This window comes from Bombus pascuorum, chromosome 14 (genome assembly GCF_905332965.1).
Source record: "Bombus pascuorum chromosome 14, iyBomPasc1.1, whole genome shotgun sequence".
Lineage (NCBI taxonomy): Eukaryota > Metazoa > Arthropoda > Insecta > Hymenoptera > Apidae > Bombus > Bombus pascuorum.
In genome coordinates, this window is record NC_083501.1 from 6,440,796 (window position 1) to 6,461,187 (window position 20,392).

Sequence of the window (20,392 nt, forward strand, 5' to 3'; positions counted from 1 at the left end):
TTACTTATATTTCTCATGAAATATAAAACGTGAAAGCTTATAAATAATAAAACAGGAAAATTCAATTAGTATCCGAAGGAAATTACGTGGAGATGTTCAATTCTTGGAAGAAGATGGCGCGTAAAATTTTCACTGCCACTCGCGTGGTATGTCCGATCATAAACCTTCGTCGTGAAATTTGCGTACGTGTACGCGTATGAAACTTACGCGCGCTCTATAAACTGTACTACAAGTGGCACACGTGCAGTGAACGCATTAGCTCCCGGTCCCGTCGATGAACACTTCCTGCCGATCCACGAAGCTCATCCGGCGACTGCTAGCTCTTGTATATACGTTCACCGTGTACCACAGAATCAACTTCTATCCCTGACCCTTTCGCGTGAAATTGTGACAGAAGTCACGGCCCCATTTGTATCAAGTCATTCGGAAATTCTCGCTTAGATAAGGAGGAGCCTGTTTCTCTGCCGACTCGTTCCGTTCCAATTGAAAGCAATTCGCCTTGATAAACGCCCCTTCCGATTGCCTCTGATCGGGTTACGTCGGGCTGAACTCGTTCCTCATGGAGCACGTTTAAAAAGTACTTCTTCATTGATGAGAATTTTCAACGACAGAATAGAAACGGCAAGATAAATCGAGAATTTCCCAGCTCTGTCTAATAAATAACTGGTATATTTCAAAACTCGCCTCCAGTTAGTTTTCTATAATTATAAATGAAACTTTCTCCAATTGCAATTTAAATCTTTATTGTGGCTATTTAACAAAGGTAATGCTAGTAAGCTGGGATATTTTTGTACAGTCGAGAAATTTCATTTCATTTAATTCTAATTTAATTTACTTAATGAGTTTCATTGAACGGGATATTCGAAAACACAATATTCGAAGCAAAACTACGTTTCCAGATTTGCTGGAGGGATTGTTTTTTCTTCTTTTTCTTTTTTTTTTTTTTTTTTAACCATGCTGTATTGCCTTGCAACCATCCCGTTCTCGCATTTTTATAGCTGAATCTCGCTTTAACAAACAAGAGCATGTTGAAGATTTTAAGGATATTTTTAGTAAGCGGTTGAAACGAAAAATACTACATTTCCGTAACGATCAATTTCATTTCTTAAAAAAAAAAATAATTTGGCGATCTAAAAATACGATTCGTTTGAAACTTTCAAAATTTCCGTTTCATTTTGATGATTAGTGTTAAATCAAAGTATAAATATTAAGAGAAGTGGAATCCAGTTCTCGAACTGAGAAAAAAGTAATTGGAAATGAAAAATGTGCTCCATAAGTCTAGATTCTGGTTACTCGAGTTGCTCCCAACAAATCAATTTCGCCCACTTCTTCCCGGAGTTTTCCTCCTCTTTCTCTTTCTCACTGACACCTCGATCTTCCGCCCTCGAAGAATGAAACTTGGAACAAATGAAGTCTTCGAACCTGTTAGAGGCCCGGGGAGAAAAGAATTTATCGTTGGAAATTCAGGTCAAAAGTCCATCGGGGAGGAATTGAACACTATCGAATTAAGGAGGTCGATAAGAATATCGGCGGAACAGTTTGCGTCTCTACCCTAATGATGAGAAGCAAGTGGCTTCCGCAAAAATTGATATTTTCATTCAATTTCCTCGCACGGTTTCCCGCGTCGCGTGAAAAACATAAATATCAGTTCGTGTGTTGCTTTAATCAACGGGCGCGTTCTGAATCTGTTATATTTTCCAACGTAACAAAGTGCCCTATCATTATTTCAAAAATATCAGAAAACGATACGCTATAAATTCTTTATTTAGGTAATATCGGTTTGTTCGAAGAGTTTTCATCGTTTTTTATCACTTGAATCATTCTGTTGTATTTTGACAAATACTGCTTTTAGTTGCACGTCAAATGTAGGAATTAAAGAAAAAAAATTGGCGTTGGTCAATAAAAATGGCGTTCCAAAAAAAAAAAAAAGAAAAAAGAAAAATCGAAGAAGACGATTCCTTCAATTTCCCTGCAGACGACTGAATGGTTGCGCTTTTGGCGGTATAAAACAATACAGTTCATTTCATCCACACTGCAACCCTATAACTGTAACACGTCCAATTATTTCGATGGCTATCGTTATAAAAATCAGAAAATTGTTGAATCGTACAGAAATAAAGTTGAAAAATGATGGAAAATTTGGCCAAAGCTGTCACGGACGAATAGCGCGGTTAAATAGCGATCTCGTTGAACCGGAAACTGGGTGATGACGTGCAGATCAAAGCCCCGACAATTATCAAGGAATTAGTTATAGTTAACTGAGCGGGACCACGCCTGTTTCGCGTCGCGCGCAATTTGACGGTGATTGTCATAGCCTAGCCGATCTACGGGCTCGACACGCGCATGCAGCAGCTCGCAACAACGCTTCAACGCTGGAACGCGTTGCATGCACGCCGCATATAGATGCACGCGTTAACCTGACTGCCGATAGAACTTGTCCAACTTGCTACACCGATGTGTTGCCGCCGTCCCGTTCCTTACGTGTACCGGTAGTTCGAATTTCGTATTGGATTCAGCGAAATAGTTGCCGCCAGTGCTTTCCATGCTCGATTTGTGTGCCCCGAGATTAACGCGAAAGCTCCGAGAGGAAAACAGAATTTGCATTTGATAGGTGTTGGATTTTAGCTAATCTAACGGATATTATGATAACGTGTTTTATCTATTAGTTATATCTATTAGTTGGTATTAGCGGAGTGCGGCTACATTTACGGGAAATTTGAAATGGGAAACATATATAAAGATATATACGTATGTATAGAATATCCAAAGTAAAGTATCTGCTGTATATTTTTGTCAATATCACAGACGTGTAGCTTTTGGATTAGATACTTAGTAATTGCATTTATTAAACCACAATGTTATTCCTCTAGCAATTAATTTAATGTAATTATTTTGGGGGGAAGGGGGGAAGAATGTTTCTCTAGGAAGATACATAAATGCTGAAGCTTCTCATACTCTTCTCCATATTATGAAAATGATGTTAAGGTTCAGTTTTCTCTAAGAGTTAAATACTATTTTTTAGTTGCGCTCGAAGAAATACGTTAAAAAATATAAATTTGTACACACATCTGATATCAAAAAGTGTAACCGGAGGAACATGTATGTACTTTATGAAAAGAGTTAGCCTGACAACAGTAGTTTAGTAAGAATCATATTTTACTACGACGGGGAAGTATCTGAATTCATGTAGAATTTCATGCGAGACTGTAAGAATCATATTTCCTGATTACGAAAAGCGGAGAGTCCATAATCTCCTCTCTAAGAATAAAACAAGTATTTAGCCGAGATATCTGCAGACTACCTTAAAAAGTCTGCTATCCTTAAGCAGAATTTCTAGTTGCTCCGTACGTTATCCGTTCTCTCGAAAAATTTTCCGTAATACTTGTTCATGTTTCATTACCTTTGCACGATATTTCATTCCGCAGCGGAGGAACTCGAGCAAACGAGAAAGTATCCATTATCGCGTTCTCTGTACAAGCGCGATTTGTAGCGAGAAGCTACTTAACCGAACCTGTATATCTCGGCCGACTTTGTTGCTCGATGAACAACCGGTTTCCTTAGACCACGTCCTGGACTTTCCGCTTATTCGTTTTCGTGTTCCGTGGCACATCGTCTGTAATTTCAAATGGATAAACACACCTCGAACACGCATCCATCATGGCCATCATAACCACCTTTCCTTCGGCAAGAAGAAAGAAACTAAAGAGAAAAGAAAGAGAAGGGGAGAAAAAAAAACGAAGAAAGAGTGGAAAGTGGTTCGTACGTTTCCCATGAAGCTCGTGCAGAATGTGGCGTGTTCTTAAAAGCAGGAACTTTCCGCCGCAGCATTGATTGGCAGCGTGTCGGAAGAAATTGTCGACAGGCGAGGACCTCGCACCCCCGTTTTCTTTTCTCTCGCCAGCATCAACTAACACGCCGCTCCTTCCAAGGCCGCGATTACCATTTTATCGGGTCTGATTTGCGAGCACTTTACACGAACCCCGCTACTGCCACTGAACGACTGCACTTACCACCAGCCTCGCCGCTCTTTCCACGGCTTTGCCCTGGGCACCAGGTGCCACGTATGCGTGCCACCCACACATTCACGCATCTGTCGAACTGTTCCAGCCATTCTCAGGAAAATCTTTTTTTTATTATGGGCCCTACTTTTGCTAAGCTGCACGCCATATCCAGCTAAGGGTAGATATACGACGTCACGAAGAAGATTAGTCTCGAAAGTGTAAAGATAGTTTAGGGGTTAGATTGATTTATACAAATCGAAGGCGTTTAACGTATTTGCCGAGGGTGGTGAGACAGATGGTGTTTCTATTCAATTATGCAAATGGATTTTCTTGACGCAGATATTTTCAGCTCGTGCGTTTCGAGAGTGAAGAGATAGAGAAATTTCGGATGTAATTAACAAGGGAAACAAGTTAGCGAGTTGCATGTTTAAATAAACGGCATCGTATAAAAGAAAAATCGTTCTAATAAGAAGAATGTATAGCTACACGCTATGTGCGCTGTGAACGACTAGCTGTATTTCAGTAGTAGCTAATGTAAGAGGCGATCTTACTGGAAACGAGAATTGTGATTGAAAACGAAATTGAAACTAAGTACAAAATGAAGTTTCAAGCGGACCGAATCCCTTGGATCATCTCAATCTTTTTGAACGTGTCCCGATTTATCGAAAAATTTATGATGATGCGGAAATCTTGAAAATACTAACAATCAAGATATTTAGCGATTACAACATTTGTTTTATAGAGCGTGTTAAGAGAAAGCAAGATTTCACAATGACCGTTTCTAGAACAATAGCCGTGGAGCTTTTAGAATTACACGGATTGAAATTCTCTTTTCGTCAAACAAATCTCGATATATTTTCATGTGAAATTTTAAATTCCCCACGTTTCTGTACGTTGCTTCGTGCAACGATGATCAATAAAATCAATGTTTATGAACGCGAGCAAGTAGTTTCAGCTTTCAGGATCAGCCCAGTAGAATCGATACGCGTAAAAGGGAACTATGTTTCGAAACGAGCGGAACGTTCCATTAACGAAATCCATTGTGATTGAATTTTGAACACATGCAAAGGAGAAAGGCGATCTTTGACAAATAGTTTACGGTACTGTGTTCTTTATTTAGATCGTCTCCTAAATGTTGAGGTTGACTGATAGAGGAACCAGTGGATATATTTGTAATAGAAAAATATATTGAAATAAGTATAGGTATAGCGTATGCTGATCCAGATCCTCACTCTCTCAGTGTTACGATACAATAGCATATGATAGGGAGCACGTTCATATATTTATAGCAAAAGAACATTACCAAAATGTTAACCTTGGTGTGTAGCTCTAGCTGAAGACTACAAGAAACAGCAATAGAAATCTACTTATAGTTCTTTTGTTTCTAGACCTTGTAACCCAAAACAAAATTTATATTCAAGGGCAGAATAATATGGACCTTTCCTTATTTTGAATTTTGTTCACTAAATTCTATTCTCTTCGTAACAGCGGTCTCCGGATCACGGATATACAAAAGTGAAGCTGTAGTAATTAATTTTAGTAATTGAGGAACTTTCTGGGAAAGCGGTTCGCCAAACAATATGTTGAATGAATCAAACGTTTTTCCAGCTTTTTAACGTTATTTGCGTTCAGCTCTTTATATTATATTTAAAGAATTTCGTGATAGTCCGATTATTTGACTAGCAACTGTACGTGTATTATACGTTTTTTGATTGATTGCTTCATGAACCGTTTTTCAGAAAGCTTTTCAATTTATAAAAGGAAGAACGTATGTTCCAATTACGTAAACGAATATCAAACAGCGTAATTTTATAACTTTATTCGTACTCTGTGAAATCAGAATGTTTAGCATAGATAGAAAGATCTATGACCGCGATATCGTTACGTATTTTTGTTCGTTGAAACGATATATACTATGAATGTGGCCAATACAAAATCAAGTTAAACTGATGCGTTGTGTCTACCACTGGTTTGTTCGCTTTTGCTTTCATTCAAAAATAACCACGAATTAGGTCCGATTTTAAATGGATTATCCTGACGCAATTTCGGATATTGCAACAGTGGCAACGCGTGGCCGACCACTATGTTACAGATATGACTGAAAATCCGACGATCCATTCGCGACGTAATGCTTTTCGTGCATTTAATAGGGGCCGATGTTGCATTTTCACCGTGGAAACCAGTAATCGATACGTGGTCACGTGTATATTAGAAATATCGTATGTACGTGAAAGTCAGCCCGCATTTCAATTATCTCGGTTATTTGTATTACATTGTAGAACCACAGGCGTAATTGTCAAAATTTATGTCATCGGGGTATAAATTTCAAACGTTATGCGATACGAGATATCACAGCGGAGCGATATAAGTCAAAAATATTTCCATGCAAAATTTTGATTTTCACTCATTCCAGCGATATCTATTTCGAAGATACCGATTATCAAATTTTTGATATTAGGCACGCCGTTAGTTTTTTTACAGAACATTGCAGATTCGTCGTTCATTGTCAAATCGAAAGAGTAAAAGACTAAGAGATATATTTAGACTGGATAATTCTACTATTGTATATTTTTTCTTCTAATTTGCATATACAAATATAGCTTTTTTAAATTTCAACAACCTCATTATCAATATTTTCTTTGGATCTCGATAGACAAGTTGAGGGGTCACGATCGATTACAGGAAATAGTTTGAAATTCATTTTAATTGATAACATACAGTGGCTGGTATTGGCGCAAACAGTGTAAGATCTCTGTACGATACTGTATCGACTATAATGGAAACGCTATCGCGGTAATCTTTCCACTGTATTGTTTATTCGGCTGAACGACAAACGGGCCGATACTCGTCGTGTTGTTGTTACATAAGTGGTGTGTTTGTTATCGAAAACGCGGCCTGATCTCGTGTATCGCATATTTTTCGATGACGCGGTCGTTATCAACGAGATGATCGATCAGCGAAAAAAGAGAGAGAGAAAAAAAAAAGAAAAATCTGGCAACGCATCCCGTTAACTCCTGTTTTTCATTCCGAGTCAAAATATTCTAACAATGTGCCGTGCGTAATTACGTTGCGATAGCTTGCGAAGAAACCCGTTAAATTTGCTCAAACAAAACACATGGAATTTTGCCGTGGAATTTTGCCATTGATTCGCAAATTATAAAACATTAATTTGATTAATTTGCTTCAACGCACTCGCTAGATTTGCATTTATCGTTTTAATAGCACGAGAAATTATCCACAGGATGTGCCACTCACGCTTAAGGTCATTTTAAAATTGACAAACGAAATGTTCATTACGTTTATGTCATTAATGTTTAATATCATTTGAAGATCGCCGGAAGTTATCGAAATTGTGTCACAGGCGATTTAAGTCGCTCTTAATTAAAATTGTGATATTATCGACTAAGATTGCCCGAAGGTTACGAGATCATTTCACTCATAAGTATTATTACCGATACTTATAGCTAGCTGCAGATCATTTGAAGAAAATAAAAGTCGTGACACGATATTTCAACGTGATTCTCCAATTTGTTATTTTATATAAAAGCAATGGTAAAATCCATAGCGGCAGATATATATAAACGTAGGCCAGGTCAGATTTATCGACCATTTTAGAGAAATTGCATCAAATCGGCTTTGATGGATTAAATGCGGAACACAAAAATTCTATAAAGCAGAACGTTACAATTTTTTCCGATCTGGGTCGGTGCTCGAGCGACTGATCCTATAATATTCTTCAAAGGAACGCCGCTTCTCTCAGAGCGGTTATCAGCCTGATTGAATGTAACATGATAGCTTGGAGCGTACGATTCGTATGTCCAAGCGATGCTGTTAGAAATTCGCTTGTTCCTCTGTATGTATAACGCGTGAGCGTACACGTTCGTTGTTAACGACTTATTAAAATTTCACCGAACAGCAGCGGCAACAGCCGCTTACGCGATGCGAATGAAGAATTAATTGCAGAATTCTGCGAATTCGTGACGCTTTGTCGCTTGCGCCGAAAGCTATTTGCGCAAAGCTACGAGCTTGTATATCATGTTTGACGTTTGCAAGAAACGATAAGGCCTTAATTTGATAGCGCGTCTCTGAATACAATCGTGTTTGATTCCTCGCGAAGAAATAAGCGGAATACGCTTTGTGAAATATTTATTAGATAGGATTATTTGAAGAAATTTTAATATTATTGTCGGTGAATACATTTGCATAACGATAGGATTAAGATTTGATAAGATTTGAAAAAGGTCGTGTATGACAAATTTCTATTCCTTTCAAATGCACCTAACTCGGTGCAACGTTAGTTCCGCAAAAAGAAGCCTTGACATTTTTCTTATGTCTCGTTGCAAACGATATTTGTAACTTCTGTAATAAAACAAGATCGAATGTAAAAGGAACGAGTTGATATTAGCGAAGGCTAGAACGAATATGGATTAGCGCGATATAAAGAGAAGATAGGAAATGTTTATCGGTAAATCAAGTGGCGACAGACTCTGAGAGTTTGGTGGCTCAGGTGGTGCATTATCGCGTCGATGCCTTTCAAGATGTCGGTAAACGAGGCAAGACATCAGCTCTCGATAGAAGGTGGCTCGTAAGACGCGTGCAAACTACGAAGAATGAGGTTGGAAGAAAGAGAACGGTGTTGGAAGTCTGAGCGAAAACGAGCGGCTGGGACGTGTAAATATCGAATTGTATCGGGGAATTTCAATCCGAGCAGCCGGGGTGAAGGCAATGTTTGCCGATGTCTCGAGCACAACCGCGCATCGATCTGGTTTATCGCGTATTCGATATGACGCCATTGAATCGAATTCGATCATAAACAGAGCGTGCCGATGGAAGAAAGCTCTGTGTAAACAACGATTTAATTCGATTCTGTAATTTTCGCGGTTGGGATCGTCGGATTAATTGGGATCCCATGGCCGCGCATCCGCGCTTAATCGGAATCGTGTCGCGTGACAATCGTCCGGATTGGTGGACGCCACCGATGGATCGAATTTTTCTGGCTGATATCTCGTCAAATTTTTCCGCGTAACATTACCAAAGGAAATAAGAATCTTTTTTTCGTTTCCGACGTCCGGTAGACCTCCGCTTTTAGCTTTTAGGAAAACTGAATTCGATTCGATCATCACGTTGGATAAAAGAAATCCATCACGGGTCTTGCTCGTTTTTCGCGTATAGAAAATCGGTTTCCAAACGCAATCAACAGAGTTGAACGCGCCCGAACAGGACCAAAAAGTCCCTGGAGAAAAACCGCACGCATGCCGCAATGAAACTGTTGTTTAAAATTAACGAGGCAATGCGTGCTACTCGCGCAGATGGCTGCTAAACAATTATTAGCCCATTATCCCGCAAACATTAATTGCCCCGATTAAACTATAAATTTCTGTCTGTGTAATTACGTGGCCAGCTTCCAACGAGCGAGGAAGATGCAAGAAGATCCAAATTGGCCGCAATTTTAAAAACACTTCGTTTATTATGACGATAAGAAAATAAGTAATTCACTGTATGAATACCTTAAACGGGAGCACCAAATAATTGGTTCGACGGAGAAAACTGTGAGACATTAAGGTAACATCGCACATGAAAAAAATATCCCACGTACGTCGCTGCTAGCAATAAAACGCACGAACTACTGTGCATGGACGCAACTAGAATAATCATCCAGGTGGAATCTCATTTTTCCGAGTTACGCGACCACTGGCCCTGCAAGATGCGTAATTACCTTGTGTAATTAGCAGATAACAGAAGAGCAGCAGCTTTGCTTTATCTCATATTTGTTGCTTACGCCATATTTTGCTGCTTTAAACTTTAAATCCTATGGCATTTGATACGAACATAACGAAACCGCTTCTATTATCTTTTTCACAAGCAGTAAGAATTCAAAGCGTCACATGCAAAGATCTTTGATCCTGTGTATAATTATTAACGTGCATTTTACAGAAATATCTGCCCTGGAAATTATGGTGTTTTACAAACGCATGTAAAAGGAGAAGAGAAGCGTTTACGAATATTCTATCACCACTCTATTAAACTAAAACCATTCTGTGTGTACACAAACGATCTTCATTTTCTAGTCAGCTATAAGCCCTCTAAGGATCAGAAGCGTCCTCTTGATGCATGTCGTTCGACAACCCTAATTTCCACGTTGTCAGAAAGTTTCTCGACGCAGCCCATTCCCCATACTCCGTCCGAACTTGGGTCACAGCTAGTCACTGCCTTAACCGACATTTAAGCGAATTTCCAACGGAATATAACGTAGAATCAGGCAAAAAGAAATCGAAGAAACAGTAGACGAGGGACGGTCTGCAGGATCCAGAATAGCTGGAGGCCGGTTCGAAGGCTGGACGATCGTTTAGTCGGACCAGTGGGTGATTACCGAGCGCCCTTTGGCCGGGTGGTTCGCGATAGAATCCGATTAGACGATTTAAAATCGATGAGAGACTCGACTCGTGACGGATGGAAAAGGGAACAGGGGCTGATGGAATGGGGTAAAGGGGTGGAAACGCCACGGCGTGAGACGAACGGATGGACGTGCGACCGGATGGCGGCTCGCAATTACCATTCATTACTTTGTTGGGGCCAATTGACATAACTGATTGGTATTCGGCTGCCACACCACCCTCAAAGGACCCTCCGGTCCACGGCAACGAGCTAATGCAGTTAGCCACGTCTGCGTCCAGTTACACACTCTCTGGCCTGCGTCTAGATCGGACACGTTCCCGAATTTGTCGCTGGACTCGGGTTACAATGCCGTTTTTTACCAAACTAACGCAAACAACCTCGATGCTGATGGCTTTTTGAAACCACCGCAACTGGATTTGTTGTCCAGGAAAGTCCATACTGGACGTGTAAACAGCAATCGAGTACGGTGATGCACATGCGTGTTCATAGAGGTAGTGTATGAAGTATGTCGTGGAATGATAGTGGTTTCTATGTGTACTATCTAGTGTAGTAACATTTAATTCAAAAATCCGGCATAGTTCAACATCAACAAGAGCAACTGATAATTAGGCTGCGGATTTTTATGTATTCTTGAGAAATTTCGAAGATGCACGAAAGCGCAGAGTTGTGCAATCAAATAAGTAATCAAAGTGTTTTATGCTTTTTCTCTACATAAAAAGTAAAAAATTACCTTGGGAAGAGAAGGAGGAAGGTGGACGTTTCGTGATTACACGGAATATTCATCGATTCGTGATTAAAGCAATGGAAAGAGGAAAAGCGAAATCGTGGGCTGACTTCGTCGGAAGTTGCTCGTTCGTGTTTCGAGCGGGACAATCGGCGACGCGACGTTCAAAGAGAGACGTTTCAATGAACGGTCGTAACTTCGTTACAGAGCGTTTAAAACAAAAGTTCCTCGGCTGGAAACTCGCTGGCCCGGTCGCGTTTATGATAATTAAATGACACGCTATTAACCATAAAAGCGTCGCAGCGACAATATCACGACTCGAAGTTACTTTACGACATTACAACGAGCCAGAGCTGTAAAGCCTCCGACTGATAATGTTTTAACGCGATAGGGAAGTTCGTTAACTTCTCCAGAGGAATAAAGCAAACACGCCGGACAGGCGAATTAAAAATGGTACGTTTGATACTATCGTTGCCACGTTTCCACTTCTCGTTTTCTTGCCACGTTCAACCGAGAACACCACTGAATATCTTTAATTAACTGACTAATTAGATACACTGCACGTGCTCATACTGACTAACGTCGTGGTCATATTTAGTTTGCAAACTTGTTCAACGACATTGGAGTACGACCAACTTGACGCGTGATTAAACGACTAGAATGCTGCCCGAAACGCTATACTATACGTACTGAATTTTAAAAAATTAGCACGTGTGATTCACCTCTGAATTCGCATAAGTAAATATTAGGTCGTCCGAAAAGTTTCTTTCGTTTTATAAGGAAATAATGGACGCGCAACATTTTTCCTTTTATATTATTTTATCGAATTACGTATGATCCATTATGTTCTATCAAAATAAAGATCAAACGTTCGACAGATTAGCTTTCATGTTTGTATAAAGACGCGTTGCTGTAAAAGAAAGACACTTTCCAGACAACCTAATATGTATGTCGATATTTTGTTATCAGAGCAAACAGAAACAATGAAAGAGCGAACGAAGCGAACGATGCGTACCAACTGTTATCCATTGCATGCAACGGGCCGAAGCGTGTAAACACAAAAGTTAGAGCGTAAAAGAAAGGAGGTAGACGACGAGGGAGAAATCGAATTTCATTAAAGGAAAACATTTACGCGCGGTGAAATCGCTCAAAAATCACTGACGCGTTTTATTAGTTATCGCGTATCCGCGAGATATTTCGATTCCCCGGAGTATTTTCAACGCAGATGGGAAAAATCTGTTTTATTTGCCGAATGAATTTAGATCGACAATTTAGAATTCACTTCGATCTGAATTCACCTATAAACAAAATACTTAGAAGAAATATTTTTTTGTAACGAAATAAATAAAAATGGAGGAGAAAATTCATTGATGGATCGTTTAAATGACACCCATTGAAAACGTAGTTGAAGCTGGTGGATTTAATCGTTTATTAACTAGCAATTCCGTTTCGTGCTGGTAAACAGAAAATGCGTGACGCGAAGCGTTAAATTACGGATTATAGGAAACATTTCAAGTTAAAGTATAAAAAATAACAAAACTAACTGTAGCGTATGGCGTGGGCAAAGCGAGTATTCGCATACGGTGGAAACATCGTTTGCTGACTTTCCCTCATTGGGCTCGTAGATTAAAAAAACCTGTCCATAGTAGAACTGTATATTTATCTCAATTCGTTGGGAAACAAACAGTTCGTATAATAAGAGTCCACGAATAAAATAACTAAACGAAATGAAATAAAAAATTTATCTCGAAGTAATTGGAAAATAAAATTAATGAAAAGCATTCGATCTGTAATAAGTGTCAGTAGATATTGTCACGCTTATGGTTGATAAATTGATTCTTGCATTAAATCCAGTTCTACGTAAATTCTTTTATGCGTCATTCTCGGACAGAAACTGTTCGAAAAAAATTGAAACTATGTTTTGCAGAAATCCATCAGTTCCTCGAAGTATCTGCCTGACGTATAAGGGAACAGTCTGGTAGGAATCATTAAAACTTCCCGAACCAAGCTTCTGCCGCGGTGTCAAACGAAAGAAGTCCAAAGATATATCTCCGCGGAACGGTAAAGTTTCCTCTCGAGCTCGATTCTTAGCTTCCCCTCTCGTCCCTATTCTCCGACCCGAACCACGGCCAGCACTGACTAAGCGATATTCCCTGGGAGGTGTCGACCAGAACGGAAAGTTAACTGATAAATAGCAGCTAATACTTTAGGCACATCGGCGTCTGTTAGAATTTCGGAGCCACTTAGACCGGTTTTCCTCGGGAAGGAAGCCAGGTTTCTCCGAATTCCGCTAAAGTGTTTCCCGTTTAACGCGCTCGGTGCATCCGTCGCCTAGTTTTTGCGCCTCCGCCCTGTCAACGACGTTGAACGATCGCTTCCTCGCTCTGTGAAGCTTCTTGCGCCCTCGGCGGAATAGGTTTGCCAAGATGATGAGTGATCTCGATGAACGAGCCAGGATCAAGAAGAAGAATACTGTTCGCGATTTCGCGATAACTAAACAAAGCTTTGATAGATATGGCGGACGTTCGATCGGGCAAGTCGAAAGAGGAGGGTACTCAAAGTCAATTATGGATAAAAAGAGCATCAGAGTGGAACATTTGATAGAAAAAACGCATGATCGCGAAAACGCGAACGATTCAGTGGTGGGATGGATGGCGTGCGATGGTAGCCGATCGAAAAGCAATCAAAAACGCGAGAACGCGAGGTCGGTTATCGTGGGCGTCGGTTCGAAAATGCGCGTCGACAGCCGTACAACGCGTATAATCGAACTGGCCGGCGTGCCGATCCGACGTAAAAATGGGAACTTTATCCGCGACATGAATACTAATTGGCGACAGAAACGTATTCTCCCGCGGTACTGGTGGTCGCCGCCGCACTTTTCGAAAGCTCGCTTAATTCGGCCCGATGTCATTAACGTTTGTGATTCGCCGATAAATTATTCAGGATAATTGGATTCGAGCCGAGTATAAAATCCGCCGGTCAATATAGGATGACCTGCCCCCGGTCGCGATCGGGAAAACCAATACACTCGATCGACGCTCTCACGGGGGACATTTCACACGCCGGCAAACAGGGGAGAACAATCGGGATCCCTGTTCGCTATTTACCGATGGAACGATAGCTTATCGCTGAATCGTGAGCAAGGCGTCTCTGAATCCTTGGAAACGCACTGAAGCACGTGCTCCTCCCCATAATCGTCCTGATGCATTCTACGCTGATTGAAAATTCCCGTTTAAAGCGAGACCGTGAAGTACGTGTAGTACAGAGTGACACAAAAACAACGTAATCTTCAGCCTTTCGAAACTGATTCCTTTCGGTTTATCCTAACCTAAGTAATGATTGTTTTTTATTGATCGATAATAATAGAAGTACATCTTCCTGGATGGTTTCACGAAGATGATATAAAACGCTGAAATGTAGCATTAGTTTGATCGAAAAGAAATACATTTATCGTTTATTCTATATTCCGTGTAATACATAGTATGCCAAGTATGGAAATATTAATTGTAAATTTTAATGTCTTATTAAATCAATGTCTAACGTAATTCGTTTTTTTTTTTTTTTCGGTGTTTAAAAAGCAGGAGAACATCTTGAGGTTATACGTTACATTAACGTTCCAGGTACATCGACTCTGTATCGGGCAACGAGGCTCGTTCAACCAGTCAAGGATAGTCACCCCCGAATAGAATTCAGGCGACGAGCAGGGGTGAGTTTGACTATTTTTAGTTCGCTCGTTACGTGTTTCGATTTTATGATAATGCAGCCTCTCTTATGCTAACGAGGCAACGTTCGTCGCCCGATAACCGTAGCCGAGGGTTACGACGGCGACGTCGCTCACGAAATTCGATTCTCTTCCCTAACGGATTAATTAAAGAACACGCAGAGACCTCGATGTTCGCGTGATTCTCACGTGACACTTGTGAAACGTACGCAACCCTTCGCTATGCAACGTCTTTCTTTCTCTTTCCCTTCTTTGCATTGCATCGCAGGACAATCCTTTGAAACGGCGACCTGAGTTGTGCGCGAAAATTCACGGTCCGTGGATCGAAAGGAAGGAAACAGGCGTCGAAAGCGACTGCAAAGAGACAAGGACGTCGCCGGAAGACGAGGGAGTAGGGAGCCCAGCAGGAGGCCGCGAATTAATTAAGAGCCTGTGAGTTACCGCGCGGCAAATAAGATGAGACTTCTAGGATGTTCGTCGTCAAAATATTTGGTACAGATTACTGGGCGCACGCTGGAACGCCAGCGATGACTACGATGCAACCTAGCCGGGAATGAAATTTTGTCGGGAAATGTTTTAATATAACTCGCGTGCTTCCACGAAAATCGAGGACTTTCTTATTCGGTACTCCGTTAACGGGTGGAGGTATGACTTTGCCTCACGACCAGTGACGAGAACTGATTAAATTTATCGTTATCAACGTCGTTTTCTTCGTTATACAGACGAGTAATTGTTTTCGTGACAATACGAATGCAAGCAGCATCGTAGATAACGAAAATTGGATGCTCGATGCACGTGTTAATATCAAAATAGGACAAACTTCTCATTCACCATATCAGGCACGGTCTATTGAACGAGGCATGACAGAAACGCAAATGGAATACTGGCGGATCGGTCGACCGCGCCTTATCATTTATCGCGTCAACTGTTCTTCAGCTCCTGAGAGGGCAGAGAGAAACAAACCACCGATGATTGATTCTATCGTGGAGAAGTGGCAGCTTAATTCGTATGCCGGAAGAACAGAGGCCGGAGGGAAAGAAAGAGAGAAAGATCAGAGAAGAGAAAAAGATGTCTACGTCGATTCTCGACGGGATGTGAAAGCACGTTGCGAATACATACAACGTGTGTATACAAATGAAGTCGATGGTGTGCGCGAGGGCGCACCTTTTCCAAGTATCTCGGCGACGTCTGAAAGAGGAAGAGAAATAACGGGAACAAGAGACAGGAGGATAGGTTGAAGAATGTGCACTCAACGTGATTGGTGCAGCGCCGCGGTGGTGCACACTGGAGGCTGTCTGCATGAAAACTTGAGAATTTCCACTCAGGCACTCGTATGCGTATACGGCCTCCAACGGTATGCTGCCTCTCACCGCCCCTCACGCCCATCCCCTCTTACTCGCTACGTCTTCCAGAGAACGACCAAACAATGCTCTCCACTTTCTCTCTACCAACTTGACAGAATATTTCTAGGAATTGAGTCTGTTGTTACCAAGGTTGTTAGCTGCGATTCACGCGACACGACTTATTCCGATGGTTTATTCTACCCTGCTAACGTCATTAACTACCTGAAAACGGTGCACTTAACGAGTCAAGGGTTTGACTATGAAATCTGACAGAGGGCCAACGCTCAAAGGGAGAAACGTTCGAAGATAACGATTTCCGGAAGTGAAGGAAGCTGCTTCTCAAGGAATAACCGAAAGAACTTGGGATTATGCTAGGAATTAACGGACCAAGTTGGCGAACTAATTTTTTTCCTTTTTCTTCTTATGGAATCCTGCGAATTCCAGGTATCGCGGTACTTTTAATTGGTACATTACCACGGAAGATAAAATCTCTACCGTGATCGTCTCTTCCCACGGCTTGAGAGCGCCACGATGTAATTATTCTATGAATATTCGAAAATTCATGAACGAGTTCTGCCGCGCTAAATAATGCAATCACATTAAATCCGTAAATGGACAATTAATTAACGAGCTATGGATCGACAGCCGCGATGCTTTTTCTTCGTAGCTGAGGAAATCGGTGAAAGAAAAGAGAACAGAGAAAGTCTATTTTAACCGCGTCTGATTCATCCATAATTTACGGCATGGAAAATTCGACTGGAAGTATTCGCCATCAGCTGCGTTTCTAATTAATTATTTTTATCGGATACCTTGATTTAGTTCGCGGTCGATTCTAAATTTATATTTTAACGACTTTTCTCCCCGTTAAGGGCTGTCGTTTAAAATGCGGCGAAATTTGCGATTCACTGACGACACGATACCAACGTAATTCGTCACGTTTTAAAAATGTAGTCATTGATTTATTCATTGGAATGCCGCAGCAGGGAAAAATCGCGAGGCTTGATATTGCACGCGCGAGCGGAGATTGAGCTTTTTAATCGGACGAGCGTACAACAGCGACGGTGCGATGCGATAAAAATTGTAATGTACAATTAACCACTTTGTTTTAAACAGTCGTGATCTTGTTAACAGGATTTTGCATTTAATATTCGCGTAGTTTTGCCATTTCTGGCGCAAATAATTATGGAAGTTCGCTACTTGTAATGCTGGAGGTTCGTTAAATTTTCATAAAAGCTGCAGGGAAGCGTCGGAAGTTTATTGTCTACTTCGAACCGAGGTTTATCGGCGAATAATTCTACGTAAAGATGGAAAAATTTCTGGAAAATAATACCGAAACAGATTTAAATGTAACTGTACAATTAAAAAATTACAACCATAAGAACGAGGTAAATACAATAAGGTTTATTAAAAATTGATCTTCAATACATTAATAACATAGTGCAGATGATTCTTCAACGTTACTGAAACCCGTAAAGAAATGCAAAATCAAAATTACTTATTCATGGAACGATATATGTTAGGAGAGGTATACATGACGGAGGCATATGCAGGAACGGTTATCGAATTGGTGAAAGCCATGGTACCTGGACGAAGATGGGAATCAATATCGATGGCATGAAGTACCAAGGCAGGAGGAACTGGCAGGGAAGCTCTAGCATTTACAGTGACAGGTTCACTGCCGAAATTGAGCATGACGATTACAGTTTCGCTTCCTAGAGTACGAGTAATACCCAAAACCTGCTTATCCAATACTGCTACGTTTAAGGAGCCACTTGCGATTACTGGTCGTTTCTTCATGTTCATTAAGTGTTTGAACAGCTTGTATGGAGAGCTAGTTTCTTTCTTCTGAGCTTCCAGGTTCAAGGTCTTATAATTGGGATGCACAGGCAACCAGGTTTTCGTACTAGTGGAGAATCCAGCGCTGGTGCTATTGTCCCATTGGAACGGTGTCCTTTCTGGATCTCTGGATTTCACGAAGTATCTGGTAGGGCCAGCGTTGCAACCAGCTGGGTCGACAGTCTCTTTGTACGTGAATGGTCTGTCTATCATTCCGATTTCGTCTCCGTTGTAAATGACCGCTATACCAGGTAGGACCATCGCCATCTGGATAATCATATTAGCTCGTCCAGTGCCGAATCTGGATGCCACACGATGGTTATCGTGGTTGCCCACGACCCAATTCGGCACGCTGCCATTCGGCACGGTGCTCACCCACATATCTATCAGATTTTTGTAGTCGGCCGCGGTAGATCTGTTGTTCAGTTCCGTGATGAACATAAAGTTGAAGGGAACATTGGAGCCAGAGCTGTAGTATTTGATGGTTCGTTCGTGATTGGTGTATGCTTCCGTGAGAATTAGCCTAGGATCGGCATTGGTACGGTTGGAGTGGTCGTTCATCAACTTTCTCCAGCTGCTGAGCGTGTTGTAGGTTTCGTTCTGATCTAACGTGTAAATATGAACCAGACTGTCGTAATCGTCACTGGGGATATCGGTTCTGTTTGCGCTTGGTTCATCCCTAAAATTGACATCCTCGAACATGAAATTGATGGCGTCAATACGGAAACCATCGACACCACGGTTCATCCAGAATGTGAACACATCCTTTATCTCTTGATCTAAATCTTTGTTGCGGTAATTCAAATCTGGTTGACCTGCAGCGAACTGATGCAAATAGTATTGCTTGCGGACGTCGTTCCATTCCCAAGCCGAGCCTCCGAAGTTACTTAACCAGTTGTTGGGCGGTTGTCTGGTTCCGTTGACCATCTTGGCGTCGTGCCAGACGTAGTACTCGTCGTATGGCTTGATCTTTTGAATACTCTTCTTGAACCAGGGATGCTCGGGAGAACTATGATTAGGCACGAAATCCAGGATCACCTTGAGACCGAGGGACTTGGCCTTGGCTACCAGTTTGTCGAAATCTGCTAGAGTTCCGTAAGTGGGATCGACGTCGGTAAAGTTGGAGATGTCATAACCGAAATCAACTTGTGGACTCTTATAAATTGGTGATAGCCAGAGAGCAGTGGCACCGATATCCTTAATATGCTCTAGTTTGCTGGTAATACCGTTCAAATCGCCGATACCATCTCCGTTGCTATCTTTGAAACTCCTCGGGTAGATTTGGTACACGATGGCATTCTTGTACCAGTTCACGTCTACTGCCGCGCTTAGCGCGAACAGTAAGAAACACGTTGTAATCGTTAGTCGAAACATGATGAACTATTGAATCAAGAGGAACACGAACGGCCTTTTATAGTACGCGGCGATAATTAATCATCTATTTACTTGTACATTTCGATTATCTGACATCGCTATTGTTAAATCATTTTTATTCAATTAATCAAAGATAATACCATTTCGAGTAGCTGTCAACGATAACGAGAAGATAGTTGGATACTTGACTTTTATCATAGTCCCTGTATCAATTTATTTTTCTGCCTTCTGATTTTTCCTGAGAAAGAAACTTTCCATATCGAAATTGTTTTCTATACTTTCTTATACCTTCAAACATTTTTTCACACTCGATAGCTTCCTTTCGTTGAAGAACATATCGAGGCTTCGATTTCTTATCGTGAAAAATCGTAAGTTTTTTCAATGAGTGGAGTACACGCACGGAATGTAACTCACGATAAGATTCCTCGAAGTGCCAAGCCACTCGAAAGACGATAAACACCTAGAACCACACGGCCTCGCGTGTTCCACGCGTTTATGCGTGCCAATTTCGTTTCTGTCGTGTCCCGACTAATTATACGGCCAGCTACGCTCTAGCAGATCAGTTTCTCACTTTCTTTTTACCGAGACCAATTTAAGGCTCGAGATCCACCGTCGCGAATAAATTCGCCATTTATCTGCGTCACTGCAATCTTCTCCCTTTTTTGTATCCGTAGGGAATCGATTATTAACGACGCGAAAATACGTGATACTTGTAAAATTTCCAAATACCACAATCCTGTTCTAATTGCTATCATTGACTCAATGTTAATTAATTAAATGACCTATACAAATGATAAAAGATTATTTTTGTTAAACTGAACAATTTTTCCAGATGGAGATACTTTTTCTAAACCGCGATATCGAACCGATACGGGTGTATATCAAAACAGGTAATCGAAATCGCGTTATTTCGATGAAAAAGAGGAGTACAATTTATTAGCGAACAATGTTAGTTTCAACTTCAAATAGAAATACTCAACGAGAAGAACGCGTAACG

The 20,392-nt window shown here is 41.1% G+C and overlaps 2 protein-coding genes across 6 annotated transcripts in view; one reads left to right on the forward strand and one right to left on the reverse strand.

Annotated features, from left to right (window-relative positions):
• The window catches only part of LOC132914062 (protein artichoke-like), a 176,857-nt gene that overhangs the window by 115,817 nt on the left and 40,648 nt on the right, over positions 1-20,392 (forward strand). For 4 of the 5 annotated variants that reach the window (XM_060972858.1, XM_060972860.1, XM_060972859.1 and 1 more), the window contains one exon: positions 14,742-14,827. The exons of the other annotated variant lie outside the window; for it this stretch is intronic. The gene's annotated coding sequence lies outside the window, so the exon portion shown is untranslated. The remainder of the gene's footprint in view (positions 1-14,741; positions 14,828-20,392) is intronic. 5 annotated transcript variants of the gene reach the window in all.
• On the reverse strand, positions 17,565-19,431 carry LOC132914063 (alpha-glucosidase-like). The gene has a single exon (XM_060972863.1). It carries the CDS (start codon positions 19,393-19,395, stop codon positions 17,677-17,679), a length of 1,719 nt encoding a protein of 572 aa, XP_060828846.1. The 5' UTR covers positions 19,396-19,431; the 3' UTR covers positions 17,565-17,676.